The following is a 26,177-nucleotide window of genomic DNA, read 5'->3' on the forward strand; positions in this document are numbered from 1 at the left end:
ATCAAATGGGGCGATTTACTGTAGCGGAATTTACTGTAGTCAGAACAATAATACAGCGGAATTTAGTCAGAACAATACTGTAGTATCATTCAGGGAATTTCTCTGAACAGTAGAAGACAGCAAGCTCTTAGCATGGCCTCATACTCAGGGAGCAGTCGGAGTAGTGTACGCAGTCATGGCTTTGAGATGCTTATGTTGAGTTAGGCACAGAAGGCCAAGGGCGGAACGATGCGGTGGTGCTCTATGTCGCCATTCCAGACAAATGGCCGAGATCGTTCGATCAGCTGACGTTCCACTTGTGTGTCAAACAAATCAGGTGGTACTACAGTAATGCGATTGATTTTTCTACCCGTAGAATTCGGTAGAAACTCGAAATTAATCGGACTTGAAATATCTACCACGTACCCGACGCATACTACCTTCACTTCACTTGCCTCGCTCACTATCCACTGCACTCCATTTTCTCCAAGTCCTAGCCAAAGGTAACTCATGTAAGTTAACCTTTCATCAAATCTGCGAAATGGGTGACGAAGGTTCATATTACTCCGCACTTCAATACTGTATATTAACGTTAGTACTATTATGGTACAGTACCGGCTACTAGTACTACGATTAATAGTACCGCACCGGCTACTAGTACTACTAGTAAGACGTACAGTATCCACGTGTTGTACTTCAACCTCGTTCAAAGCTTCCATGCCCAACTTCTTCTTCACCTCTTCGTCCATGAGTGGTGGACCTGCTGTGATCCCTATCATAGATGCCTTGGTCTCATTTGCAAGAAGCTGACCGTCCTTGCATCCTGCCTCCCATTGGCGTTCTCCACGCTTCGGAATATATCCCATGTGCAAATCACAACACTGGGTTGTCGCACGTGAATTGTCCAAGGATGGATCCTCCCCAACTCTGCAATCCCTTGTTCAAGTACATTGAATTGCATGCATTCGTCAGTTTTGGATTATTTTGACTTGTATAAGGAAATTGAAGCATCCACGACACCTCATCAAATGGGTGAGATTGATTGGCTGCCTTATGTCCAATTAAAAGGCTGGAAAAAAATAGACTTCGCGCGACTGTTGAGTGGCGATCAATTCCCAACGTGCGCCCAAGATGACAGTCCTTACCTCCGCCATCGCGCATACCTTCCTCCCATCTATCCTCGCAAACCTGCCACATGAATGGCGAGGCACAACGTTTGCCAACTCGGCGCTCTTGGGCCGTGAAGTCTTCTCTGCCAGCGTCGAGAAGCTGCTCCTCGAAAAGCATGCCAAACGCGACAACATTGTCACGGAAGCCGAACTGTCAGCTTTGGGCAATGCCGAAGATTACCTCCGCGTGTCGACGAATATTTCCGTGCTGCTGGAACTCGTCCTTGGCCTTGAAGTGTCGCTTCCCACCCGCCAAGTGTTTACGTTTGGATCCACGACCATCCCCATCATCTCCGTGCTCCTCACGTCCAAGTTGCCAGTGCTTCTGTACGTGGACGAAGGAGTAGCGTCTCCATTCACTGCAGACCAGTTGGCCACCCTCGCTCTTCTCGGGACCAACGTCACCATCGTGTCAGGGCACCCCGTCGCGGATCCTTCCGCAGTCGTCCTCGCCCTTCAAGTATCCCCCAAGAAAATCTCGGCTGCCGTCGACGCCATTGTGTCCGACTCGGTTCTGTACATCCACAACCCGTCCAAAGTCAACCCGGACGACATTTTGGTCATTCGCAAGCGCCTCTCCACTCCCCTCACAACCCCCGTGTGCGAGAAATTCCTTCAAACGATTGCCGGGGTCAAGGTGACGGCCGACGGCGACGCGTCCACGCCCGAAGCCCTCGCCGACTTTTACGCGCATCTGCAGACCATGTCTGGCACGTCGGTGGACGCCCACGCGAACCCCGTCGTGTTCACGGCCGGCCTGCCTGCAGTGTGCTCCATCTGGTTGAGTTTGCTCCACGGCGGCGGCGCCGACATCCTCATGGCCAGCACCGCTTACGGCGGGTCGTCTCAATTGACCGACATTTACGTCAACAAGTCGTCTGGCAAGATCCACAAGTGGAAGTTTGACATCACAGGGAAGAACAAGATCTCCGACTCGATCAAACAGGCGCTGGATAAGCTCACAGTCACCGCGACCGCTCCCACGACGGTGCTGTTTGTTGAAATCCCGACCAATCCCGACATGAAGGTGCCCGACATAGCTACCCTTGCGCAGCACCTGACGTCGTACCGTAACACCACGGGCAAAGAAGTGCTCTTGCTCGTGGACACGACGTTCGCGCCGGCGTCCAAGGTCCTGCAAAAGATCTCGGCCGTCGCCCCCGATCTCACGACGATGGTGTTTATCAGCATGAGCAAGAGCGTATCCCGCGGCCACACGACCGCCGGTACGATCATCGCCAACACGGCGTCCCCCCAGTCGCGCAAGCTGCTGGAAACGGTACGATGGGCGGGCCAGCTGCTCGACACAACCGCCAAGACGGACCAGCTGTGGCGACTCACCGAGAACCACGTGGGCGTCGAAGACCGCTGCCAAAAGGCGTACGAGGTGGCCGTGACCACCGGCACGGCGCTGCAAGCCGCGGTCGCCAAGTATGCCCATGGCTTCCACATGGACCTGGCGTTCGTGTCGCCGGAAAATGCCGCGCAGGGTTTCACCACGTCCACGTACTCGTTCAATTTGCCGCCGCTGCCGAACGCGACTGCCGAGGCCAACTACGCGATTGCCCAGCGGTTCGTGGACCTGCTCACGGCGCATCCGTCGTTCAAGCCGTGTGTGTCATTTGGCCAAGACAACGGAAAAGTGTACTGCACGGTGCCGTCGACGTCCACCCAGGGCGCGATCAAGGCCGAAGACAAGGCCAAGCAGCTCGTGGGCGGCGTCGAACTCACGCGACTGAGCTTCCCGCCCCACGGCGACGTCCAAGCCATCGTCGCCGTGCTCGAAAACGCAGTCAAGACGATCTACACAGCATAAGCAATATAACCTCTTAACATACTTCGAAGTACATAGTAGTACTAGCCCACACAACAAACAACCGTATCTATGAACTATTAATAGTACTACCTCTGTCCAATAATAAGTGTTCGTATTTCACAAACCCAATTTCCAAGAAAGAATGTTCGTTTTTCATATTTGGATTTTTACAAACCACAAGTTACTCTCCTATTCAGACAATTGAACCAAGCCAAGCGCAGCGACAATGTCGTCATGAACTTCGGTGTCGTTGTATATGGTCAATGCTTCTACTACGTAGTAATCATTCTGATCCTTTAATTTTTCATGGTTTTCCAAAAAAAGGTCGTGACATGTAACAAAATTGTAGACTTTTAAAAGTGTGAAACGGTTTTATGTAACTGTCTGACAAAAGTACGCCGGCAGCACACATGAGCAAGGCAAGTTGTATGACATTGCTCTTGGAGTGACACTGAGTTGCTTCACATTCGTCATATCTTGCCTGTTTGCGTTGAGAATGACTTGGTGGATGTAGATCCGGGTCGTGGTGCGCGTGCGGCCACCATTGCCGTCTGAAAAAGGACACGCGACGGGGGCGTTGGTGGCCGACGCTGCCGCAAAGACCGTTCGAGTCGCGTCCGACTCATCCAAATCGTTTGCGTTTGACCAAGTGTTTGCCGCGTCGGCGTCTCAATACGAGATCTTCCAAGGCGGGGGCATTTCGTCCATGCTCCTTAGTGTCTTGGATGGGTACGCTGGGTCCACACATCCATGTCCAATCCTATCGTAGATTCCACGCCACCATCTTTGCATACGGCCAAACAGGGTCTGGCAAGACATTTACCATGGAAGGCTACGAATACGAGGTGACAGACTCTCATCGTTCATGCGTTGTTGTGGTGACCTTGAAAAGTAGAAGAACCCCATGCGATACAGTCCCGATCGCGTCCAAGCCAAGCCCAACATCGACGTGTGTTCGACGAGGCTAGGAGTACGACAGCATACTCTCATGCAAACATCGTCACATGTTTGGTTTAGATTGTACCGCGAGTGATCTTGGGTTTATTCGACGCCATAGCCGCCGCTACGCTGGACAAGGTAGGCATATAAATAGTTCCATTTGCAAAATAATATATTTGGCTCAGTTTACATGGAGATACCTTATGTAGAAGCGAGAGTACAGCGTCAAGTGCTCGTTTGTCCAAATTTATAACGAACAGGTACTTAAAACTATCGTAATATACTATTTCGTCATCTCACACCCACCTGTACCTGTAACATGGCCTGCAGATCTTGGACCTCCTCAATTTCTCCACATCTCAGCGAACGAAGCCCCTGCGGCTGCGGTGGGCGTCCACCCAGGAGTTTTACGTCGAGAACCTCGTCGTGGCTGCGTGTAGCTCGGCCGACGAGGTACGGAATCATATGACGCACCTTGTCAACATGTATTAGATGCTCGGACGGTTCCAAGACGGCGTCAAGCAAAAGATCATGGCTACGCACAACTTGAACGCGGCGTCTTCGAGATCCCACTGCATCTACACGCTGTACGTGGAAAGCGTGGACCCAACTAACCCCGACGACGTGACCAAAGCCAAACTGTCCCTTGGTACTAACTACTCCTAGTAGATATTAAAAAAACATTCGTCATGTTCACCCCATATCGTGTCATATGTTAGTGGACTTGGCGGGCTCGGAACGGGTGGTCAAGACGGGGGCTACGGGTACGAAGATTGTATTATGAATACTATTGTGCTTTCGAGTGAAATTTCGTGTTGTGGTGTGGTTTCTCGTTGGAATTTAAATCGATTTGATTGGCTACTTCAGATGAGCTCAAAATTATTAGCCAACCAAAACCTTCTCAATGAAATTCAACCAATCAGATCGATTGTGGATCGGTTCCGTCAGCCTCCCTAAATTTGTATCAAATCGACAATATATTATTCACTTAAATGCGTAAATGAACTGAAGTGGAAACACTATTAATAATTGACTACTTACTACTAGGAGTAACGTTGCAAGAATCAATTGGGATCAACAAGTCGCTGTTTGTGCTGCGTCAGGTGATTCAAACGCTCAGCAGCAGCGACGACGGGTCGGCTACAAATAAAGGTGTCCATGTACCGTACCGAGACTCGAAATTGACTGCGCTGCTTAAGCACAGGTACAAGATGACAATGTTCATCGTGGCCATCATGCTATATATATATATATACAGTATATATACCGTCGTTTGTGTAGTCTTGGCGGCAACAGCATCACACTCATGATCGCATGTCTGTCGCCCAGCGATGCGTACGTCGATGAAAACTTGAGTACGCTCGTGTACGCAGCCAAGGCGCAAGTATGTACCCATAATGTCCCTTGTTGCTAATGCGATATGGTTAGTCCATCTCGAACAAACCAGTCAAGAACGAAGACCCGAAAGCTCAGCTGATCCAGAAACTAAGGGACGAAGTGGCGACGTTAAAAGCCCAGCTGGCCCAGGTATAAATAAATATATGTGATAGATCACAAAGCAGCAAAACATTGTCTACAGTAGTATCTCATTACTATGTTATATATATAGGCGCAACAAGTGATTTTGCACCTGGGGCAACTTGGCGACCAGAACGACAACGTGGAAGCTACTGGTGCAATCTCGTTGTTGGCAGATGTTACCCCTTCCGCGGACGAAGTTCCCCCTGTTATGAAACCCGTGATGGCCCACACTAGGCCAGCTAGCTCACTGGCAAGTCCAAGCCCCAGCAACAACCCAGCGACCCCATCGGTTCAAGCGTCTCCACCCGCGGCGGTCACCTCCGTGGTCGTGAGCTCTGCCGGCACCAAACGACTCAAGCAGAACGTGATTGACAATGTCGAGCTGATCAAAACCATGTATCAGGTGGTTGGATATCTCAGTTGTATTTCAGAAGCATGATGCAATCAATATGCGTATGGGGAATTAGAACGAGCGGCAACTGCGAAGCGAAGTGGACTTCGTGACGTCGGAAGTTAGTACCGTGCGGATGGAAAACCGGACCCTCAACTTGGAGAACCAGTCGCTCCGTGAGGTTGGATTGGACGGGGGCATGATGGAAGGATTGACATTATGATGATGGCGAGTAGCGCATCGAAGTGCTCGAGTACTTGGTCGTGGGTGGAGCTAAGGGCCCCGAAGACAATGGGGACGTAGAGGGCGTTGTGGAGCTGGTGGCCCCGCCCCAACATCGTATCGACCAAGTCTTGCGAAGTTGCGTCAAGTCCAGCCGATCCCAGGCAAGACAAAACAGTGCTAAGGGGAAGGAATTGATTATTTACTGACAAGTATTCAATGACGATGTAGGGAGCTCTACGACCTGCCACAACGCATGATGCTGAGGCCCCGAGGAACAATGCACCGGACATGAAGAAGCGCGAGACTGGCATGCTCTCCGTGCGAAAGCGACTGCTGTCTACATCACCTGACCTTAATCCGTAGATCAGTGAGCTTCGACATCTCCTGCATAAAAAGTATGTCCTTCACAGTGATATATTGATCGTGTTAAACACACATGCACAGAGTTGATGACAAGGGAAGTAAGAAGCGAAGCAGTGCGAAGGTAGCTCCACCGCCGCCGGTTCCATCCCATGGTGGTCGATCTGTCGCAGTGGAGCATCCTGTGGTGGCCCTGTTGTCCACGTTGGAGCCTCAAGGGAACAACTCCGCCTTAGAGCAAGGTCTGTCTGTCCACCCCAAACTCTTCCTTCATGGCCTTAACTTCGTCGCAGACTCCCTGCAGTCGCTCTCGGAGCTGAATCGGCTGCTCAAGGTCAAAGCCGCGTTGAAGCACAGTACCAGTTCGCGCTAAAATATCACAACATCAACGGATTTGCCAAAATAATGACAACAAAACCCCAATATTTGGGAGATTTCGCTAAATAGTTGTGGTTGCAGGTTGCCACAATGACAAACTGACCAATAAACGCTCGGTAATTTATCCGGATACGGATACGAGTTCCGCGAAAGTATCTTGCGGTGGGTGCCAGAATGTCCATGGCGCAATATTGCGTCATTTTCCAAATTGCGATCTTTAGCGACAAGATATGGCGACTGGCGGCGGCAAGAAACTCTGGGGCGGACGATTCAGTGGGGAGCTGGACCCTGTGATGAACAAGTTCAACGAGAGCTTAAGTGTCGACAAGCGCATGTGGGCGGCGGACATCCGCGGGAGCAAGGCGTATGCGTCGGCGTTGCGAGCCGCGAACGTGATCACTGTCGAAGAGAACGTTGTCATCCAAGACGGATTGAACAGCGTCTTTGCAGAATGGGAGAATGGAACGTTTGTCATCGTCGCGGGCGACGAAGACATCCACACGGCGAACGAACGCCGCCTCACGGAGTTGATCGGAAGTGCCGGCGGCAAACTCCACACCGGTCGAAGCCGCAACGATCAAGTGGCGACCGACATGCGCATCTACTTAAAGGACGCAATTACAGGACTATCCCATCAGCTCAAGGAGCTAATCGGCGTCGCGGCCCAGTTGGCGGAAAGTAACATCTCCCTGCTCATGCCTGGCTTTACGCACCTTCAACCTGCGCAGCCCATTCGCTTTGCCCACTGGGTAATGTCCCACGTGGCGGCATTGCAGCGGGACGCCGAACGTCTCGAGGACTTGGTCAAGCGCGTCGATGTGTTGCCGTTGGGGAGCGGGGCGTTGGCAGGTAGATACACATTCCCCACCTCATGTCGCTTGTGTGTGAGTGACGGGATCGCATGTCGTAGGCAACTCGTTTGGGATTGACCGCGCTCTGATTGCGAAGGAGTTGAACTTTGGGCGCATTTCCCCCAACAGTCTGGTACCATTCATTGCTGCCCTCTCAAGCACATGTCTGAAGGAGGACTCTGGCAGGACGCGGTGGGGGATCGCGACTTTATAGTTGAATTCTTGTTCTGGGCGTCGATGACCATGATTCACTTCTCGCAACTGGCGGAAGATCTGATCATTTACAACACGTTGGTATGTCTATCTCTTTGCCGTGGTATCATCTCAACCATCTCATGCTGCTGGCATTAGAAATTCGTCACCATGGCGGACGCGTACAGCACAGGCAGCAGGTAACTAGCTGGCTACACACATACAGCAGATGCTAACTAACGAGTGCACCCACTCTGGATGGCGGCTAGCTTGATGCCGCAGAAGAAGAACCCCGACGCCCTCGAGCTGCTCCGGGGCAAGTCTGGCGCGGTCATCGGTCGTCTCAATGGCCTCATGATCACTCTCAAAGGTATTAGCTAGTACTACTACCTACGTAGTCGTTGAAGACACTTTGAGTTTGAACTAACAAGGTTGATGGATGGACAGGACTGCCTCGATCGTACAACAAGGATTTGCAAGAAGACAAGACCGCGCTGTTTTACGTGGTTGACACGATGGTCGACTGCATTCAGATCGCCGCGGGCGTGCTGGCGACTTTGACGCCCAACGCCGCCAAGATGCGCGGGTTCTTGGTCACGGAGATGCTGGCGACGGACTTGGCCGAGTACTTGGTGCGTCGCGGGGTTCCGTTTCGTGAAACCCATCATGTGGCAGGTACAGTTCATGGAGGCATATTGGTTGGATATGAATATGCTGGTAGGCGCGGCGGTGCGACTGGCGGAAGACGCCAACAAACCATTGAGCGACCTGACGCTGGCAGAGTTGCAGTCGCTGCATCCTGAATTCGAGCCAGATGTGATGGACATTTGGAATTATGAAGCCAGCGTCGAGCGCAAGAACGTCCCTGGGGGCACGAGCGAGTCGGCCGTCCTCAACCACGTCCGCGATGTCAAAGCCTGGATTGCCAAGTAACTCCGTGTTAGTGTAGCCTACTTAACGCTACTCGAGGTTTTGCCAAGATGGCTCTGTTTGTCCTGTGGAGCTTTGCCACGTGTCGTTTCTTACTGGGGCCTTCTGGTTGGAGAAGGCTTGTAAGTAGTATATAGTAGTACTAGTGTATGCACAACCCAATGCATTAGTACAGTCACACTCGTGCAGCTGGTGGTGGTGGGCGCAGGAGGCCGCGCTTGAGTGCCGCCGTGACATGCTGCTTCTTGATCACCTACCCAAGACGAGTAGTTGGTAGATGACTTTCACCTAGTAATCAAAATCGTCGTACGGTGGCGGTGGGGTCGCCCTGCAAAAACACTTGCCACACTTGGCCCACCTAGTAGCAGCATGTGAGTTGCTTGCACTGGTCATCAATCTCCACGGTCACACATCGGCTCGACAAGATCATACTTGATGGGGCGTGGGGGTCCGCTGCAGCACCCGTTGGAGGAACCGCTTGAGGTCGGCTCGGTCGACGTACCCCTTGTGGGTCGGGTCCATCTCTTGAAAGTCGCAGTGTGCCACGACCAGAGGCCATAGGTCCTGCGGCACCCCCGCCAAGTGCCGGACGAACGCGCCGACGTCGATCCACATTTCATGGTGCATGGTCACTCCGAAGCGGTGGCACATCACTTGGTGCTCCCACGGCATCCAGTCCACGGGAAACATCTAAGTCGATTTAAAGGTCGTTTTGTTTGGTGGGGAATATAATTGCACTACCTCCCCGAGTGCCCGTTGAAAGTCGGGGTGCCACCGCAGGTACCCCCGGCGGGAGGTAGTAAATCGCGCGAACGTCTCGGCCATGTCCTCTGTCCATATTCGATCTCTCATTAGATCCCTCTTTGCCTTACTATATGAATATGGATATAGATGTATGTATGTACCTATCGAATGCGTCGTGACGTTGCGCAGTCGCGACCAATCAAAGAGACCGTCCAATATACTCTTGAGGTTCAACCGGTTGTGTTTGCCCCTGCGACGACGGAATCAGAATCAGGTTTCGATGACGTGATCACATGTACGTGGCAAAACGTCGAAGCGCCCTCTGCAGTTGCACAAACGTGATCAATTCAAGCGCTTCGAGCTCCCTCCACAACACCTACTTGATAGGATAAAGCATCTCTTCGAATCACACAGGCCATGACATGTTACCGCTGTCGCATTGTCAAGAGGCACGAGGCCCGCGGCGTCGCTCACGTCACTCAACGTCAACAAATCGATCTGAGACACAGGGATAACGTCACAAGTAACATAGTGTGCACACCTAACGTACTTGTCGGTATTGAATGATTTCTCGAAGTTGCTGCAACACGGCATCGTCTTGTGGGGTGGTTTTGGAAGGACTGTGGGGACTTGGGTGTCGATGCGGTTGGAGTTTCGTGGAACGCTGGACTGGATGATCAGGAAACTTACACAGCAACTTGCCTGGTACCGTCACATGGGGGCTGATTAATTTGGATGGATGTGATCGACTGGGCGATGTCGAGTGCGCGCGCTTTGCGGCAGTGTACGTGCCGTCGTAGGGCGTCGATTCAAGGCGACAGCGGGGGGTCGACGATCGGAACGGATAGACCGGGGCGTGCTGCGAACGTTCTAGGAACGTTCCTGTCGAAGATGCAAGGAACGATGCAGGAAACAGCCGCGTCAACAGATCGTGACCGTCCACGTGGCCATCCTGAATATCAACAACATCCAATGAGAGACTCCAATATGACACCCCTCATTATACCGATTTCGCAAGCACACGGTGGATCCATTGAAGGTCCGAGGGCGTGAGCAACGTGCCCAGAACTCTCTGCAGGTCCGACGCCGTGACCAAACACCTTGAACGCATTATGAGACATGGTTTGCTGTACGATAAGAAGGGACGCCTACCGACTTGGATGGGTCGACAGTTTGCTAAATATGCGCTCCAGTTGGTGAAAAACCACTTGGCCCTTGGCCGCGTCGTCGTGGCACAGCTGATGCCGCAGGGTTTGCCATCGACTGTCGTAGCTATGGGATGTTCTTGAAATGAGGGATTTGCCAGGCAATACAATATGGTATGTTGGTACCCCTCGGTAGAAGCACTTCCCAACACAGCACACACGTCCTTGTATGCCACGCGAAGGTCGGGCTACGTATACAACTCCACGTCGGAATGGGCCCACTATACGATAGATCATTCCGACCTGCGACAATTGGCGCACGCCTGCTTCAATCTCGAGCTGCGTCAGCGCCACGTTCGGCAACGCGTGCAGCACCGACACGCATTCTGGTCAACGCAGGATAAGTGTGTCTGAAAAGGCCTTGCAGGGGCGAAGTCGATAGAAACGCGCACCGCTGAGGAGAATCCACCCGTCGTCTTCCATGTCAAACATGGCGCATTGGGTTTCCAATTCGTCCGCAGAAAGGTGCTGCAAGGCGTCGCGAAGTCTCTGAACCGCCGGATCCAACGCCCCCCATGGCAGTTGCATCTGCAATATATCGCACTTTTACAACTAATACGACAAATCGAACGTACGGCCACGAGGAACTGCCGGGTGCGCACCATGTCTGGCGCGGTTGGGTCGCAGAATGGCTGGCAAAACTCGTAAAACGCTTCGGCCCCCATCTACCGCAGAGTCATGACGACTACTCATGAACGATCATATGCTGCTCACGTACGTCCCAGTGTGGAGCACTGTCCACCACCCGATCAAACAGGTCTGGGATGCGGATGCGAGCCGTGTGTCGAAGCGAGTCCTTGGAATATCACGGATAACCATTCGTAGTTCAAAGCGATGGTGTACCTCCAAGGCAGCGACGCCATAAGCCCCCAGCGCATGCACGATATCATGGCGTGACTAGAAGCAAATTTTAATATAACCAAGCCCAACACCACAAGAAGAAATAGCAGCCCACCCGTTCTCCGTCGTCGGCATTGTGGCTCGTTGGTTCCGAGTCCCTCGTGGTGTGCAAAGGGGGAGGTCGCGTCTTTGTCATCGTCGCGCCGCTGCCTTTGGGCCTACATGAATAGATAGTACATGTCCCCTCCATCAGCCTCCCTCATTTGCCTGGTAATTCGTACCAAATGGAGGTCAGGGCGGCGTCGACGTTGACATGGTCGTCGTCTTCCATGAATCGCATCCAAAAGGCCTGGGTGAACTAAGTCAGGCAAGCAAACAGCATGATTTGTTTCGAGTACCTTCATGGACGCATCGAGGGGATCGTGTAGTTGGGACTGGGGCTCAATGTACGCCAATGCTATGGAACGATGCAGAGTTTACGGCAAAGAATGACAAATGGACAAACCTAGGGCTAACTGATCCCACGGGACTTGGCTGCCGTGGTATGAGCCTCTCAACTGCCGCAGTAACTGGGCGTGTGTGATACTGGGGTGGCGCTCTTGCACTCGTGCCAACCACGCACTGGGGTGGTCTCGCGATCGTTGGGGGGACGACGACGGCGACCTCTACCATGTCATGAGAACCTCAAAACACAGTAGTTCCATGTTCAAGGTGTACGTACCATTGGGGATGGAGGATGTCGGTGCGGCGCAGTTAACGCCCTTGAAGCGTTTCGGATGGAGTTTCATCAACGTTACGTAGATAATGAGTCGGCAATGACAACGACATCGTACTATTTAATCGTGTCGGCAATGTCGAGTCCACGAGATCGAGCTGCCTTCTACGAAGTGGCCCCCTTAAACAGTAGCCGGGGGACACATAGCCAGCACTTCAATGGAGTAAACTACAGCCGATATGGTCACACCCCTCGAAGCATTGACGACATGCTAATGGAATGATGGATAAACTGTAACTGACGTAACCGAGTGATGACTTTTGACATGAGCATATAAATTACGAATGTGTTTCCTTGAAACTGCTGCCTTCAGACCACACGACCGTTCACGACGATGTCGAAACGCTTTCGATTGTTTCATTTTGGCAAATCATGGCTACCACACACTTGGGAAACAACGAACGGCGCAACTTGAAGTGGATAGATTCGTTTACAGCTCCCCTATTGGATGAGTGGGACACTTCCACCGACGCCGACTCGCCAAGCCTCCACCACTACCGCAAACAGCCATCGCCTTGGATCAAGGTATTATTCCTATACGTATAGTCAACGAAGCACTCTAAACCTCCCGCTTTGAAATAGTCCTATCACGACCTGTACGCTTCCGCCTGGGAAGCTGCTGCGCGTATGCACGAGTCGTCTGCGTATCGCCTCCAGCGCCAAATGGAACACTTGACGCACCAAGTTCACACTGACATGCAATCCCTCCACGACCGGTTGGACAATGTCCTCGCCAACGCGGACGACGACGTGAAGGCGCAGGCTCAAACCCCGACGGAAGACTTGCTATGCTTGGGATCGCCTCCCCAGCAGCCAGCCCTCCTGCCTTCTTGGGTCCAAGTTCAGCCTCCTGTCGAACATGTCTCGGTGGACGAATTCCAAAGGCAGCTGGACGAGTTTTCCAATGATCAAACCAATCAACTAGTCGAACAGCTGGCCCTCCATGATGCAAAGTGGATGGGGGTACTGGACCAGTTTGAAAAGAAGCTCCTGCAGTCTCTTGCCATCAAAACGCACGAACCTCTTAGTCCCAAGAGTACCGTCATTGGTGTGAACAATCAGGCCGACATTTACGAGACAGAGTCCGACCATTCTGGTGCTGCCGACGAGGGCAAATCGGTGGAAAGCGATGCTTGGCACGATGAGGACTGTCCAGAATGCAATCACAACGTGGACGACGAATGGCAAATGTTGTGATGAATCAAGAATATGGTCGAAGCTTCCAATATCGAGATATGAACCATCCATCGTGTTGGATCGCTCGCATTATGGTAATGTTAGATGTAATTTTGTTGTGGGTCCTAATCTATACTGTACTCTTATGCAAGTGTGAGAGCTAGAGTCTGTCGTTACCAGTAAACGATGTGTACATACCGGTACATCTAACCTTGTACTTGCCTGTATTCAAGGTGAGTAAAGTATTGGGATCACAAAAGACGCCGTTTTGGGCTCGAAGCATTATTGATAGATACGCGCTGAAATCTAGGAAAACTCTAGTGCAAAACCTCTCTCCTGTACTGTATACTAATGGTAGTAGAAAGGTTTTGCTCTCGTGCTACTTACCTCAATTCCCATAGTAATTGGTGGCAGCATCATGGGAATGTTAATGTGCTCCATATAACTTTCGAAGTGTGGACTGCCAACGAGTGAGCTATGTTACGACTGATTGTGTAGGCGAAGCAATCATGTTCAAGTGTCTTCATGGAAGCAGTCAAGTCACAACAGCCGAGTCATCCCCACACTTTCTCCAACCGCTCTGTGCGATGATACAAACGTCACCACATCGTGCCACGTGTCTTTACCCAACATTTGTACCGTATGCAGGAAGTTCAAATTTGAAGTACTGTACGAATCATATCCGGGTACATATCCGGAATGCTCGTCCTTTTTATCGACAGTGAGAGAGAGGATATGCGCCTTACCGACCAAGCTGCGCGTGCTTTGCTTGTGAGACATTGAGGTTTCCAGGTCGTGAACTCATGCGACTTGTAGACACGGCTTCCGCACAAACGTTACGGTGATGCACCACCAAGTGCGGGGGTTTCGTGAAAGCTTTGGCGACGGAGCCGAGTTTTTCTACGTGAACGGCCCGTTTCCGGCGAACGGGCCAATGGAAGACGCTATCGAGGCCAAGTTTGGTTCGTCCGCGCCATTCTTCGAGTGGTTTCGAGGGGATCCAGTAGAAGGCGATGACAACACAGGTACCCGATATGTCGGTTGGGAGCACTCTGTCGCTTACTTGCTGCGCCACCTCAACACCCACAAGCCGTACAACATTGTGCTGGGCTTTTGCCAAGGCGGTATGATGGCGACGCTCCTTGCAGCGCACTTTCAAGCCGACCACACGCCATTTCCATTCAAAGCCGTCGTGTGCGTGGGGGTTGTGAGTCCTCCACTGGATGGAGTAGCCCCATCGTTGAACCTGGGGCTGTCGACAACAGGAAAGACTCCAAGGGGTGAACTCAAGGTGCCAGCAATGATCGTGTTGGGGGAAGCCGACCCGTTCTTCCACACTGGCAAGTACCTCGTCCACGTATACGACAAGGCCACTCGGCGCTACTTTGTCCACGCAGAGGGCCACAAGTTCCCCAGTGTGAAGAACCATCATGCCCTGTACGACGAAATCGTCACCACGTTGTGCCACGTATGTTCTCAAAATCGTTAAAACTGAAACTCAATTTTGACTGTTGCCTCAATTATTATCCGTATCCGGATAAACCGATATTGAAACTTCGACGGGCGCCACCATGAGCAACCTACCGGTAGTGCGGAAACTGCGAGTTCTCTGCTTGTACGTGAAGCACAGATGTATGAGCTTTGCACTTTGACCATGCAAGTAGACATGGCTGGCGCACGAGCACCGGTGTCATCTCTCTCCAAATCGCGGGGTTTCGCCAAGCGTTTGGTCCCACGAAGGCCGAATTCGTGTCAGTGAATGCGCCGTTCCCAGCGTCAGGTCCGGCGCAAGAGGACATCCGCAAGTTCTTTGGCGAAAAGGGTCCGTACTACGAGTGGTGGGATGCAGTGAAGAACCCAGACACCCAGAAAACAGAGTACCATGGATGGGAGCAGTCCGTCGCGTATGTCCAGCGTCAAATCGACGAGTTGGGGCCGTTTGATGTAGTCCTGGGCTTCTCGCAAGGGGCTGCCCTCACCACATTGCTCACAGCGCACTACCAGAAGCACCAGGGTTCCTTTCCGTTCAAGGCCGTGGTGCTGGTATGTGGCTTGGTGCCAAGAGACGGCCTGCCTGACGACACTCGACCCCTATTGGACATTCCGTCGCTCCACATCTTGGGGGAGCAAGATCCAATGCTACCCTTGGGCCACCAACTGCATGACATTTTCACTCCATCACATCGCAGTTTGCATGTTCATCCGGATGGCCACCGATTTCCAGCACTGCCAAAGCACAAGCCCATGTATGTGGCCATGGCCCACTTTCTTCGCCAAGTGATTAACGAGTAATACATACTAATTAATGGTAAAAGGCAGTCCTTTCGATGCACATACTACATACAGTACACACATTTGCTATCCGGAAAGACATCAGAGGGTATCCGGATATTATGGCAACTTGAAGGTGGCATTTCAAATTCGGGCGGCGGAGGCTGGCAGCATCATCTGCGTCCAAGATGTCGAAGCTGCGTATCCTGTGTCTGTAAGTGCAATATGTCGTGGTCTCGCCGTGAATGTTATTTGGATGATGTGTAGTCATGGAAGCCGGACCAATTCGGACATTATTTCGATGCAAGTGGCGGGTTTTCGCCAAGCATTCGGCAACACAGCAGACTTCGTGGTGGTCGATGCCCCATTTCCTGCCTCGGGTCGTCCCGAACAAGGCATCATCGACTTTTTCGGGGAAGAAGGACCGTACTTTGAGTGGTGGGAAGCGTTTGAGCGAACGAAAGTCAACTATCCTGGCTGGGGAGAGTCCCTGGCTTACCTCCAAAACGTCGTGAACACCCAAGGGCCTTACGATATTGTGCTGGGGTTTTCCCAAGGCGCTTCCGTCGCGACCCTGCTGACAGCGCATTACCAAGCCAAGAACCAGAAGATTCCGTTCAAGGCGGTTGTGCTGGTCTGCGGCCTGTGCCCGCGCGATGGCATGCCGCAGCACCTTCTGGTGGAGCCTGGAACCACCAAGTACGACTTGAAGATCCCTTCGATCCACATCCTGGGCGCGAAGGACGACATTTTCGACCTCAGCCAAGACCTTGTGGAAGCTTATTCGCCCTTGGGTCGCCAAGTTCATGTGCACTCGGACGGCCATCGGTTCCCTCCGCCGTCTACCTCCCGCCCCTTGTACAACGAGATTGTGGACAAGCTTCGAAGCATCTGCGCGTTAACGACGGTCTAATGCGGGTATAGTGACACGCATTTGTCGATGCGCCACGTAATACTACTGTACTAAGTAGTACTGTGCTCCGAGTATTTCGTGCCAGATGAACAGCAATTTATGGCGTTGCTTACATGTACGGATAAACTGCAACGTCCGGATAAATCGCAAATCGCACACGTCGCTTGACCATGTATGACATCAAGGTGCAATTCACTTGCAATCGTGCCACCACCCGCCTTCATGTCGACTAGTTGCTTGCAGCAAAGGCTTCGTATCCTATGCCTGTGCGAACCATCTTCCATGCACGTCCATTGATCTCATGCAAATGTACTTGATGTAGTCACGGAGGTCGTACCAACGGAACCGTGGTCTCGCTTCAAGTCTCCGGCTTCGTGCAGGCATTTGGACCCGCCGCTGATTTCGTCGAGTTGGACGCACCATTTCCGGCCTCGGGGCCTCCTGAGGAAGATATTCTGAACCTTTTCGGCGACGACGAGCCGTACTTTGAATGGTGGGATGCCAACCACCACACGAACGCAGTTTATCCTGGGTGGGAGCGGTCGTTAGAGTTCCTGAAACGGGAAATCACAGCGCAAGGACCGTTCGATGCGATCATCGGGTTCTCTCAAGGCGCAATGATGGCCACCCTCTTGACGGCGCACTACTTGCAGAAGCACTGGGTTCCTTTCAAGGCCATTATCTTGGTCTGTGGAATGTGGCCGCAAGATGGCATGCCGGCCATCAAAGAGTCCCCAACCACCGGCAAGCCGTTGCTCAACTTCCCGTCCTTCCACGTCCTGGGCGAAAAAGACTTCATGTACGAAGATGGCAAAGCCCAAGTCGAGTACTTCTCGGCATCTTCCCGTCACGTGTACACCCACGACCAAGGCCACCGTTTCCCCCCGTTGCCTCAATCCAAGGACATGTACAAGGACATCGCTGACAAGGTCCGACGCGTCGTCGCAGCTGCCAGGGCGACCGATGTTTGAACTCCAGTATTGTTCACCGAATTTGTCATCTAGTTACCTAAATAGAAAGTGCATGTCATTTGTTTGATTCATCCGGATACCACCCCATCCGGATATGCAGCTTTCGACAGAATAAACTTCAGTTCGCCAGACAGGGAGAGAGATGGACACCGCCACGGCGGCTTCTTCTGGCGGGGCGATTCCGCTATCACCTTCGTTCCTCGGCGCAGATGCATCATCGATCGGTCTGGACTTTCACGGGGCCACTCGAAAGAGGAAGGTTTCAGACATCGACTTGCCGTTCGTGCAGCCGCCGCCGTTGTCAGCGGAGAATTCCGGGAACAGCGCAAGCAACAGCAACAACGGAACGCTCACGGCACGGGCAGAACCGGGCAGCTTCCGAATCAAGATACAGCGCTCAACTCCTCGGCAAGGCGGTGGACGCGTTCCAACTCCCCCGGCTGTGCCTTCAAACACCATGTCAGGGTTCTCCTATCCCGCCATGCAGTTGAACTCGTTGCCGACCCTTATGCCACAGCAATATCCTCCAGGGATGCCCACGATGCCCAACACATATATGCCCAACCACCTCATGGGAATAAACCCCCACCCGATGCACTTTCAAGGCCACATGATGCAGCCGAACCCTGCTACGTACGTGCCGACCTCGTTAGGCCTGCCACCACCTCCGCAATCCCTCGCTCTGGCTCCCCAGGACTCCCTTCTCGGCAACGAAGGTCAAGACTTGGGACCACCGCCTCCCGCGCCACCACGCATGGCCGTGGAACATTCGCTCATGGGTGGCGGCATCGAAGTGCAGCCTGTCCGAGCTGTGGACACACGCAACTTCGACTGGAATCGACGGGCGGCGGCAGCAGCAGCAGCCGCCGCGTCTTCTGCCAACGTCATCTCCGAAGACGACGAACAAGATGAGCCGTCAGGTCGACCGCGGTCTGAAAGCCTGCCAAACATAAGTCTCGGGTTCTTGGACGGGCTCACGCTGCATAGCGAATCGTCGTTTTTTAAAGAAATATAATCGTAAAAATCTAAAATGACATGTTGAACTTATTCGATTTTGTGCAAAAGCCACAAATCGTCGCCGAGAAAATGGCCCAATTCGACGGCAACGCCCTTGTTGATGCTCTTGCTACAAGACACACGCATGAGATCGAGACAAGGTGGAAGAATATGGGGTGGGATGTATGTACATGTTGGCGGTGGACATTTGCATGATGCCGACGGCCATCGCCAGCTCCTTGCCTTCTGCCATGATGGCGACGGGCTCGCCTTCTTCGATTACTTCGGGGAGGTCGCCGCCCTTGGACGTCAACCCTGGCGCCATGATGTTGGCACCAGACAACACGTACGGAATGGCACCCTTGTCGGCACGGATCACCTTCATCAATGTAGGCAATTTGTGCAACAACTTCAGCGTGGGCAAGAATGGCCCATCTCGCATGTTGAAGAAGAGAGGAGTTCCGTCTTCTGCGCACACAAGTTGCAGGTGCTCCGTCCCCGAGCATTTCGCGACGAGGAGCGGCGACTTCTTCGGCAACAAGAGTTCCATCAACTCCCCGTCGTTTTCTTCCAGCAACGGGTATTGCTCGCTAATGCGCTGGCAGATCTTCCGCTGCACGGACGTCTTCACTTTGCTGATGTTGGACACATGCTCGTCCACAGAGAAGCGCTTGAACATGGTAATGGCCGAAGGAGCGAATATGTCTGGTGCTGTCGCGGTGCCGGTTAATGTATTATCCGGATTAGGTTCATCTATTAAGTTCCAAATAGATAACACCGCAAAAAACCTGTTCACAATTTGGAAGGGCAGATGTCGGCAAAGGGACAGTACGCGCAGCCCATGAACGATGGCACGGCGTCGAATTCACGTCTGCGAATCTTCTGCACGGTGTCTACGACCACTTGAAGGATGCGTTCGTCGTCCATCGGATCGTACAAGACGATTCCTTCGTCGTTGAGCCCGTGGGACGTCTCGAGCGACCGAAGCGCTCCTCCTCTCGGCGGCACCCCATACACACGCGCATACGCTAGCATGTACAACTGAAGTTGCAAACTCGATTCGGCTAGCGTTTGGTTGTTGCGGGGTCCGTCGCTCAGGTTGGACTTGAACTCGACCACGTACGTGCCACCGTCATCGTGGGATGTTTCGAGGCGATCCCACACTCCTACGGCATGCATCCAATGTCACATACTCTGCATGGACATGAGAACGAGGGACAACGTCTTGCCTTTGAGACGAACGTTGGCTTCGGGAAGATCAACGTCAAAGGGCAACTCGACCGCGCGAATGTGACCCCGAGGACTTGATGTTTCAAACGCGATAAACGACAGCAGGGTGTCTGTGGCTTGTGTCATCAGCAGCTCCTCTTCGTCCTTGGATCGAAAGCACCCCGATTCCCAGGTTGACGTGAGTGCGGTCATCGCAGTCTACCAACGATCTAGACTCACGCCAACACTCTTGACGTTTGTACCTCGATGGCATGTGGAGATGGTGCAGCCAGACTCCACGCTGCAATACCCTCATGAAGACTTCGCCCGTACACCAGGCCTGGGGCGTTGGACGGCTCGATCTTGAGCACGCGAGACAGGTAGTATCGGTGCGGACATCGCATGTACTCGTCCAACTGGGAGAACGAAATGTGCTCCAACGGGTACATTCCATGCTTCGGGTCGTCCTTGTGGATGGTTTTCGACGAGGAGGCGGCAGGATGCAAAGTCGGAGATTGCCACAACGGGGCCACAATGCTACAGTATTATTTATGAATGAAATAAATGAAATAGATGAAACAACTACCGACTGGGAGTGTCCCCTGATGCAGTAAACACAATCCTCGTCTTGGCGCACAGCATCAAGTGACTCAGGCGCTCTTTGCACGTGTCCAAGAACTCCTTCCGCTTTGTCACAGACGATGTCGCATGTGTCCAACTTGACTCGACCAGCGCCGTCGGCAGCGTCGAAATGAGGCTCGACTCGCGCGGTTTTCGGCCTGGAAACGCCTTGTCCGTCATGCCGGCAAACACGACCGTGTCGGCCTAAGTGCTGAGAATGATCGTTTTGTGGACGTAGTCGCCTCGTACGGAAAAGTGGCGCGCCTCCGCCGTCCTGATCGACAGCACGAGCACCCGACCTGCCTCAACGTCGTCCTCCTTGGGCATCAGCATGCGACCGTTCTCCCAAAGCAGCTGCAGATACGGAGCCACAAACGGCACGTGCTCGGATTTGGCCGTGCGCTGGGCATCGCCGACGACTTGAAAGTACGCGGCTAGCGCTTGCGACGCCGCTGCGTCATCCTCCGAGGACGGCGACAGGAGCGAGTCCAACTGGCCTACACGATTGATTGCTCTTTGTGAGATACATGTTGGCCTACGTCAAGATGGGAGTGGCCGAGGAGTAGTAGTAGTAGTAGCTACCCGTCTTGGAGAAGAACGTGTGCAGGAGCTCGAGGCAGGTCGACGTCATCGATTGCTCCTGCAAGTGCGAAAACACAGTTACAAAGGACTGCACGGCGGCCGTACTGGCGGCATCCAGGGCGAAGGGCAGAGAGGAAGAAGGGTCGGCTGCTGATGCTGCTTGCACGAGCACATCGAAGAGCGGTACGTGGCTACAATCATATGGCTAGCATGCAGCGTAAACAAATAAATGGCTACCGTTTGCGCTGACATTCCATGAGAGCAGCCAGTGTCGTGGGAAGGACAGGCCACGGAGAAGTCTGAAGCAGGCGGAAAATGTACTTGGACGATGTGGACGGGTTTGCGAGAGCTTGGAGAAGTGCGTGGGCGCTCTGGACGGCTGCGTGCTCGAACATGTTCCCGGGCTCGAACGAGTGGACGTCCGGGAGGCCTCGGCTGCGCAGCGCCGCCAGAATCACCGGCACGTCTGTGCGGTCTGCACATACAACAGCCACCGTCTACCCATCATGATCAGCATGCTCATAAACTTGACCATCCTTCATATGTGTACATTCTAAAGGACGAGAACTCTGAAGTCAAGAGAGCAGCACATTACAAACCTCGGTGGGATCGATAGAGGCCACGTGGTCTGCAATGAATTGCACTTCGTCGCAGATGGACGTAAAGCTATGGGTTGTAATACTAGAGTTGGGAGGGGAAATCGGTCCGGAAGGCGAGGAACGGATGGCCAGCGCAGCTTGTACAATGGACGGCGCACACTGGACGTTTGCCGTGAGCTTGGTATGGCTCCATGCTAGTGGTATTCGTGGGGAAGTACTACTACTATCGGTTGCCTCCATACATCTACGCACAGAAACGCATGTGCTAGTTACTACGGGGACGTCAATAGTGACATGTTACTGTTGGAGTGTGACAGTGTTGGCACTGGGACGTGTGAACGCGACGCAGCGCTGCTTGGCCGAAGCCAGAACCACACGACTGAGCACCTACATGCCAAGATGCAAATTGTAAACTAACTAGTAGGTTTTGGAAAACAGATCGAAGTTACTATCCCTCAAAGCAAGCATGAACTAACTAGTAGTAAGAAGATGTATTTCTCGTACCTTGATCATCGCGGGTGTCATCGCGTGCAGGTCGTCCACGAGGACGCGGTCGAACGAGGTTGCCGCCGCATGGAGGTAGAACAGATGCTCCGCGACGTGGCCGAGGGTGTCCAAGATGGATCCGTGCCACGTGTTCACGTTGTGCTGAAGTAGCAGTGCTCGATAGGACTCATAAGATGCGCTCAAGTCGGTCTGCTTGGCGGCAAAGTCGGCAAAGACGTCGGGCGACATGGTGTAGGCATTGGGGTCTAGGCCACGAACGAAATAAGAGTACTCTTGGGGGGAAATGCCATGGCGTTCGAGGTGTCGGAAGAACGTCAGGAGGTCCTTGATGGCGCCATGGAGCATCGGAGGAGACTTGTACGTCGATCGAAGCGGCGGGTACGGAATCGCGTCCAGGTGCTGCATGACGAACGCGCTCGTTTCCGAGTAGTTCATGATCTTCTACGTGGGTTTCATATGGGAAATGTATTCATGGAGGACCTGTCGTACCTGAGTGGAGGCGATGCCGACGTCGTCGTTGTACGTCTGGCACCATTGCGCGAAGGATTGGACTTGCAAGTGGGGATGCGCATCTAGGTAGCCCAATGGCACTTGGTCCTGCACATGGCGAAGCATCGGAATAGACGAAGAAGACGACTCGGACGGAGGTGCAAACACCAGCGTTGGAACCAGCAAATTGCCAGCATCCAGGAGAAACGACGCGGCACACACGCTCTTTCCTGTGCCCGGCTCTCCCTCGATGATCGCGATCTTCCTAGATGTGGCCATGCGCTGCTCATCCAAGACATTCTGCTGGTCCGAGGACAGCAAGAACCTTCCTCGTTCACCCATCGACCCAAACCATCGGCGCCGCCATCCCAAGTGGCGCGTCGACGAGCGCAACATTATTATTGCGGCAAATAATCCGTATCCGGATATTCGGATAAAATTGGTCAAAACAGCATTTTCATATTATGGGTTTCCTGGAGTTTACTCCCAGCGGCAAGCGCGCAACGCGTCAATCAACTGGGCGGACGTCATGGCAGACATGGACGTGGACTCGTCCATGCGCATGGGAGTGGCTTCGAAAGGAAGGGCGGGAATGTACTCTCCTAGCAGAAAGCAACGCAGGAACTTGCCCACAGTATAGTGCTTGGCCAACGCACTCCCATACTCGGAGACCCTACACGGCAGCATGTAAACCACAAACTCCCATCCACACAAAAAAGACCGAACCGAGTAAAGAGGGATCCAAAGGAGAGGGCGACAGGATGCAAGGTAAAGTATGCCGTGGGGATGGCCGTCGTCGAGGGAGATGCATCGTGGTTGTCGGTGGGAGGAAAGTCGTCGTCGACAAAGCACTTGGACTGATGGACGTTGGGAAACGCGATGGAGAGCGCGTTGGGAAGGCGCACGGGGCGCAAGTACACGTCAGCAGGGAACTGGAACTGGTCTTGAACCCACAGGGCAATGGAGTACAGCGGAATCATTTGCGAAAACACGATCGCACACCACAGGGTCGTCTGACAACAAATTAGGTACTTTGGTACCGAATGAGTACTACCTACATACAGTACGTACCTGAATGCCCAACACAATGCACCGAACGAGGCAAAAGTACAAGTAGTATACGGAATTGGTGGCCACGACAAAGAACACGATCGTGAACAGCAACGTACCGACCAGCATCTACAGACATATATGTTCAACATTACGATGACAAAGCTTCGAAAGAACCAAGAATGACGTGATGGAATCATCCGACCTGGGTAACGTCATACTCGCACGAATCGACGCGGTTGCGCAGCAAGTTCTTCTTCTTGCCCAGAAACAGCCGCCACAACGACGACAGCAAGTCAAACTACTCCCCGTGATAACGTCATGCCTCCACCATTACTGTCCAAGGATAGATAGGTACATTAGTAGTACCTACGTACCTGAACACGATGCAGTTTGGAAAAGTACAGGTACAAGTAGTACGTTTGCATGGTGACAAACTCGACGAAGTCGTAGAGCAGCCCCAACTGCACCGACAGCCCCAGCACACTCGCGGCACTCGCCACCTATGTACATACTTGGACGTGACGTCAACAGCACAACGAACTACTCATAAGTACTACCCAAAGCATGATGCCGACATACGGAGACAGCCCGTCGATGGCGTACTGAGCCACGTCGACCATCAAGTGGATGCCCTTGGTCAAGCTGGACGCCAGCGCCACGTTGATCTAGGCAAGTTTACTACAAATAATACACGAGAAAAGTGTCATACTTTGAACCCCGCGGGGGCATCCACGAGCCAAGTGACTTGGGCTTTGAGCGTTCGGAAATGCGAATGACTCGATCTACATATCAACACGAAATATTATCATGTGGGGGATTTCTTCCTAGTATTAAGTAGCAAGACGAGATACGACGGACTGTTGAAAGTACGCAATTGCAGTCGGCACCACGGCGCGGTACGTGTACCCGCCCACGAGGTCGAGTCCGAACAGCGCCAAGTCGCTCATAAACTCGGCGTACCCACTCTCTACGAAAGAATATATCATGTTGGGATATTTGAAGATGCATACAATATGGACAGAAAATAAATAAATATATTTGTTGAAGGATTAATATTTCCTAAAAATATTATTTTTTGTCAATCGAATTCATATATATGTATCATCCAAAACAAAAATAGATTTATATTATGTTCATATATTTTGGGGGTACATACCTAACACGTGGAACGGTGTGTCTGAATAGTACTCGCGGTTGAATTTCACATATTTCTCGGAAATGCTAGCGATCATGGCCACGCGTCGATTGAGCAGTCGCAGGAACAACGACAACGACTACGACACAGGTAATATTCAAACGCGCAGCGATAATATATATATATATATATAAAATGGCACAAGATAATATATATATATAATTAAGATAAAAGCACTACCTTCACTTGGTGGCCTCCATATAGCGGCATCTTGGCCGGAAAGTGCGCAGTGAGCAGCCACGACAACACGTGGCACACGGGCCGACACAACGCGAACGCGAACGCCAGCGACCAGCTGAGCATGGATTGCACTTTCGATAGCATATCTAATACGAGCTACACTGAGTTGTCAGGGGTGTAGTGTCGTACGTACACGAGGGGGGGTCTCGTCGGGTGTAGCCCACCAGGCATTGCTCGATTTCAAACGCGTGGTTCAGCTAAGGACTCGTGAGGATACGTGCATGAGATGGAGCTTACGTGGAAGATGGCGGTCTGCAGGGGCGTGCAGTCCCCTTCGGCGCCAGTGGTGGACTCCCGCTGGCGCTTTCGAATGGTCAAGTGGCGGTACCGCTGATGTTTCGAGAACGTGGCGTCGTACAACACGATGTGGCATGTGGTCACGACGACCGGCTTGCCGTGTTCCTGCACTTGACGAACGGCCGGGCGGCGATGGTCGCGGTGCCAGGTCATGTCGAGCCAGAGGGGGTGCCGAGATACACCAGGTGGCATGTTGGCTGTGGTCGAGACTTGGGCAGGTGAGATCGTACCGAGGACGGTCAAGGGCGGCGAGTATTCCTTGGACGTGGCGCTAAAGCGTTTTGACAGGGCGTCCACCTCCTCTAAGTCATTGACGTCACATGTGGCATTTCGAATGAAGGGTAGTACGCTGGAGTTTGCTGGCGACGCACTTGGAGACTGGAAGCACCGAGGCCACACAAATGAGACGATCTTCCAGCCGCCATCCGATGATGTAGCTCTGATGGTCTGCATCGGAAGAAGTCGCAGGTTTTTCCGGCCATAAGATGTCCATCCGCGTCGGCGTCGGCATTACTTTGCTGGACCCACCGCTCATAATGGGATTTTCCGAGAGTCGTCGTTGATTGGTTCATTTATCCGGATGTGTCAAGCAAACGACTCCAATGTTGCATTTTATTGCGCCAAATAATCATTTCATTTCCGCCAGTGATTTCGTGGCCGTTCGAAACTTCTTCTGCCGTACCTTCCATCGTGCGGGTGCGCAAGTCCGCTTTGGCTAGGTCACACGTTATTGATGAATCATT

The 26,177-nt window shown here is 52.7% G+C and overlaps 13 protein-coding genes across 22 annotated transcripts; 9 read left to right on the forward strand and 4 right to left on the reverse strand.

Moving 5' to 3' along the window:
• The first annotated feature begins 1,015 nt into the window (after positions 1 to 1,015).
• H257_01488 (hypothetical protein) lies at positions 1,016 to 3,066 on the forward strand. The gene has a single exon (XM_009824729.1). The coding sequence runs from the start codon at positions 1,111 to 1,113 to the stop codon at positions 2,962 to 2,964; it is 1,854 nt and encodes a 617-aa protein (XP_009823031.1). The 5' UTR covers positions 1,016 to 1,110; the 3' UTR covers positions 2,965 to 3,066.
• A 286-nt stretch (positions 3,067 to 3,352) lies between these two features.
• On the forward strand, positions 3,353 to 6,917 carry H257_01489. 2 transcript variants are annotated; one of them, XM_009824730.1, is made up of 19 exons: positions 3,353 to 3,383; positions 3,479 to 3,693; positions 3,734 to 3,809; positions 3,860 to 3,934; positions 3,982 to 4,041; positions 4,113 to 4,163; positions 4,234 to 4,356; positions 4,396 to 4,552; positions 4,623 to 4,667; positions 4,951 to 5,107; positions 5,185 to 5,287; positions 5,332 to 5,430; positions 5,513 to 5,827; positions 5,892 to 5,996; positions 6,052 to 6,201; positions 6,269 to 6,358; positions 6,404 to 6,435; positions 6,485 to 6,642; positions 6,694 to 6,917. In XM_009824730.1, exons 1-19 carry the CDS (start codon positions 3,375 to 3,377, stop codon positions 6,771 to 6,773), a joined length of 2,100 nt encoding a protein of 699 aa, XP_009823032.1. In that variant the 5' UTR covers positions 3,353 to 3,374; the 3' UTR covers positions 6,774 to 6,917. The 2 variants fall into 2 exon arrangements, with proteins under 2 accessions (XP_009823032.1, XP_009823033.1); XM_009824731.1 differs by having other exon boundaries at positions 6,269 to 6,435.
• Positions 6,918 to 6,954: 37 nt separating this feature from the next.
• Positions 6,955 to 8,887, forward strand: H257_01490. Of its 2 annotated transcripts, XM_009824732.1 has the most exons (7): positions 6,955 to 7,627; positions 7,689 to 7,762; positions 7,816 to 7,923; positions 7,981 to 8,021; positions 8,091 to 8,191; positions 8,269 to 8,496; positions 8,543 to 8,887. In XM_009824732.1, the coding sequence occupies exons 1-7, from the start codon at positions 7,009 to 7,011 to the stop codon at positions 8,752 to 8,754; spliced, it is 1,383 nt and encodes a 460-aa protein (XP_009823034.1). In that variant the 5' UTR covers positions 6,955 to 7,008; the 3' UTR covers positions 8,755 to 8,887. The 2 variants fall into 2 exon arrangements, with proteins under 2 accessions (XP_009823034.1, XP_009823035.1); XM_009824733.1 differs by having other exon boundaries at positions 8,269 to 8,887.
• H257_01491 (hypothetical protein) lies at positions 8,868 to 12,328 on the reverse strand. Of its 6 annotated transcripts, none has more exons than XM_009824735.1 (22): positions 12,262 to 12,328; positions 12,046 to 12,205; positions 11,939 to 11,997; positions 11,822 to 11,889; positions 11,656 to 11,758; positions 11,544 to 11,597; positions 11,419 to 11,496; positions 11,276 to 11,365; positions 11,093 to 11,228; positions 10,944 to 11,026; positions 10,827 to 10,888; positions 10,648 to 10,767; positions 10,502 to 10,595; positions 10,205 to 10,447; positions 10,046 to 10,159; positions 9,925 to 9,993; positions 9,795 to 9,871; positions 9,657 to 9,745; positions 9,493 to 9,581; positions 9,184 to 9,441; positions 9,062 to 9,109; positions 8,868 to 9,004 (listed from the first exon to the last, which is right to left on the reverse strand). In XM_009824735.1, the coding sequence occupies exons 1-22, from the start codon at positions 12,262 to 12,264 to the stop codon at positions 8,927 to 8,929; spliced, it is 2,175 nt and encodes a 724-aa protein (XP_009823037.1). In that variant the 5' UTR covers positions 12,265 to 12,328; the 3' UTR covers positions 8,868 to 8,926. The 6 variants fall into 6 exon arrangements, with proteins under 6 accessions (XP_009823037.1, XP_009823036.1, XP_009823038.1 ...); XM_009824734.1 differs by having other exon boundaries at positions 10,648 to 10,779; XM_009824736.1 differs by having other exon boundaries at positions 8,868 to 9,109.
• A 359-nt stretch (positions 12,329 to 12,687) lies between these two features.
• On the forward strand, positions 12,688 to 13,644 carry H257_01492 (hypothetical protein; the record flags this gene model as incomplete). Its single annotated transcript, XM_009824740.1, has 2 exons — positions 12,688 to 12,840; positions 12,898 to 13,644. 2 exons carry the CDS (start codon positions 12,688 to 12,690, stop codon positions 13,510 to 13,512), a joined length of 768 nt encoding a protein of 255 aa, XP_009823042.1. The 3' UTR covers positions 13,513 to 13,644.
• Positions 13,645 to 14,193: 549 nt separating this feature from the next.
• On the forward strand, positions 14,194 to 15,011 carry H257_01493 (hypothetical protein). The gene is made up of 2 exons (XM_009824741.1): positions 14,194 to 14,262; positions 14,308 to 15,011. The coding sequence occupies exon 2, from the start codon at positions 14,336 to 14,338 to the stop codon at positions 14,978 to 14,980; it is 645 nt and encodes a 214-aa protein (XP_009823043.1). The 5' UTR covers positions 14,194 to 14,262; positions 14,308 to 14,335; the 3' UTR covers positions 14,981 to 15,011.
• Positions 15,012 to 15,018: 7 nt separating this feature from the next.
• Positions 15,019 to 15,805, forward strand: H257_01494 (hypothetical protein). Its single transcript, XM_009824742.1, has 2 exons — positions 15,019 to 15,106; positions 15,156 to 15,805. Exons 1-2 carry the CDS (start codon positions 15,063 to 15,065, stop codon positions 15,781 to 15,783), a joined length of 672 nt encoding a protein of 223 aa, XP_009823044.1. The 5' UTR covers positions 15,019 to 15,062; the 3' UTR covers positions 15,784 to 15,805.
• A 107-nt stretch (positions 15,806 to 15,912) lies between these two features.
• Positions 15,913 to 16,844, forward strand: H257_01495 (hypothetical protein). The gene is made up of 2 exons (XM_009824743.1): positions 15,913 to 15,976; positions 16,030 to 16,844. The coding sequence occupies exons 1-2, from the start codon at positions 15,951 to 15,953 to the stop codon at positions 16,673 to 16,675; spliced, it is 672 nt and encodes a 223-aa protein (XP_009823045.1). The 5' UTR covers positions 15,913 to 15,950; the 3' UTR covers positions 16,676 to 16,844.
• A 10-nt stretch (positions 16,845 to 16,854) lies between these two features.
• Positions 16,855 to 17,713, forward strand: H257_01496 (hypothetical protein). The gene is made up of 2 exons (XM_009824744.1): positions 16,855 to 16,941; positions 16,998 to 17,713. Exons 1-2 carry the CDS (start codon positions 16,898 to 16,900, stop codon positions 17,644 to 17,646), a joined length of 693 nt encoding a protein of 230 aa, XP_009823046.1. The 5' UTR covers positions 16,855 to 16,897; the 3' UTR covers positions 17,647 to 17,713.
• Positions 17,714 to 17,771: 58 nt separating this feature from the next.
• Positions 17,772 to 18,693, forward strand: H257_01497 (hypothetical protein). Its single transcript, XM_009824745.1, has one exon. It carries the CDS (start codon positions 17,789 to 17,791, stop codon positions 18,659 to 18,661), a length of 873 nt encoding a protein of 290 aa, XP_009823047.1. The 5' UTR covers positions 17,772 to 17,788; the 3' UTR covers positions 18,662 to 18,693.
• H257_01498 (hypothetical protein) lies at positions 18,691 to 19,321 on the reverse strand (the record flags this gene model as incomplete). Its single annotated transcript, XM_009824746.1, has 2 exons — positions 18,691 to 18,772; positions 18,834 to 19,321. The coding sequence occupies 2 exons, from the start codon at positions 19,319 to 19,321 to the stop codon at positions 18,691 to 18,693; spliced, it is 570 nt and encodes a 189-aa protein (XP_009823048.1).
• A 113-nt stretch (positions 19,322 to 19,434) lies between these two features.
• H257_01499 (hypothetical protein) lies at positions 19,435 to 23,045 on the reverse strand (the record flags this gene model as incomplete). The annotated part of the gene is made up of 11 exons (XM_009824747.1): positions 19,435 to 19,808; positions 19,872 to 20,070; positions 20,115 to 20,388; positions 20,438 to 20,676; positions 20,722 to 20,969; positions 21,055 to 21,245; positions 21,292 to 21,551; positions 21,654 to 21,897; positions 21,955 to 22,040; positions 22,158 to 22,601; positions 22,650 to 23,045. The coding sequence occupies 11 exons, from the start codon at positions 23,043 to 23,045 to the stop codon at positions 19,435 to 19,437; spliced, it is 2,955 nt and encodes a 984-aa protein (XP_009823049.1).
• A 43-nt stretch (positions 23,046 to 23,088) lies between these two features.
• H257_01500 (hypothetical protein) lies at positions 23,089 to 25,991 on the reverse strand. Of its 3 annotated transcripts, XM_009824748.1 has the most exons (13): positions 25,783 to 25,991; positions 25,375 to 25,736; positions 25,271 to 25,334; positions 25,078 to 25,223; positions 24,859 to 24,976; positions 24,561 to 24,669; positions 24,412 to 24,484; positions 24,260 to 24,367; positions 24,077 to 24,202; positions 23,905 to 24,000; positions 23,721 to 23,828; positions 23,376 to 23,662; positions 23,089 to 23,322 (listed from the first exon to the last, which is right to left on the reverse strand). In XM_009824748.1, exons 1-13 carry the CDS (start codon positions 25,967 to 25,969, stop codon positions 23,130 to 23,132), a joined length of 1,977 nt encoding a protein of 658 aa, XP_009823050.1. In that variant the 5' UTR covers positions 25,970 to 25,991; the 3' UTR covers positions 23,089 to 23,129. The 3 variants fall into 3 exon arrangements, with proteins under 3 accessions (XP_009823050.1, XP_009823051.1, XP_009823052.1); XM_009824749.1 differs by having other exon boundaries at positions 23,376 to 23,828; XM_009824750.1 differs by lacking the exons at positions 23,089 to 23,322; positions 23,376 to 23,662; positions 23,721 to 23,828 and having other exon boundaries at positions 23,869 to 24,000.
• Positions 25,992 to 26,177: the final 186 nt, after the last annotated feature.

The sequence above is a fragment of the Aphanomyces astaci genome, assembly GCF_000520075.1.
Source record: "Aphanomyces astaci strain APO3 unplaced genomic scaffold supercont1.2, whole genome shotgun sequence".
NCBI classification, from domain to species: Eukaryota; Oomycota; class Saprolegniomycetes; order Saprolegniales; family Verrucalvaceae; genus Aphanomyces; species Aphanomyces astaci.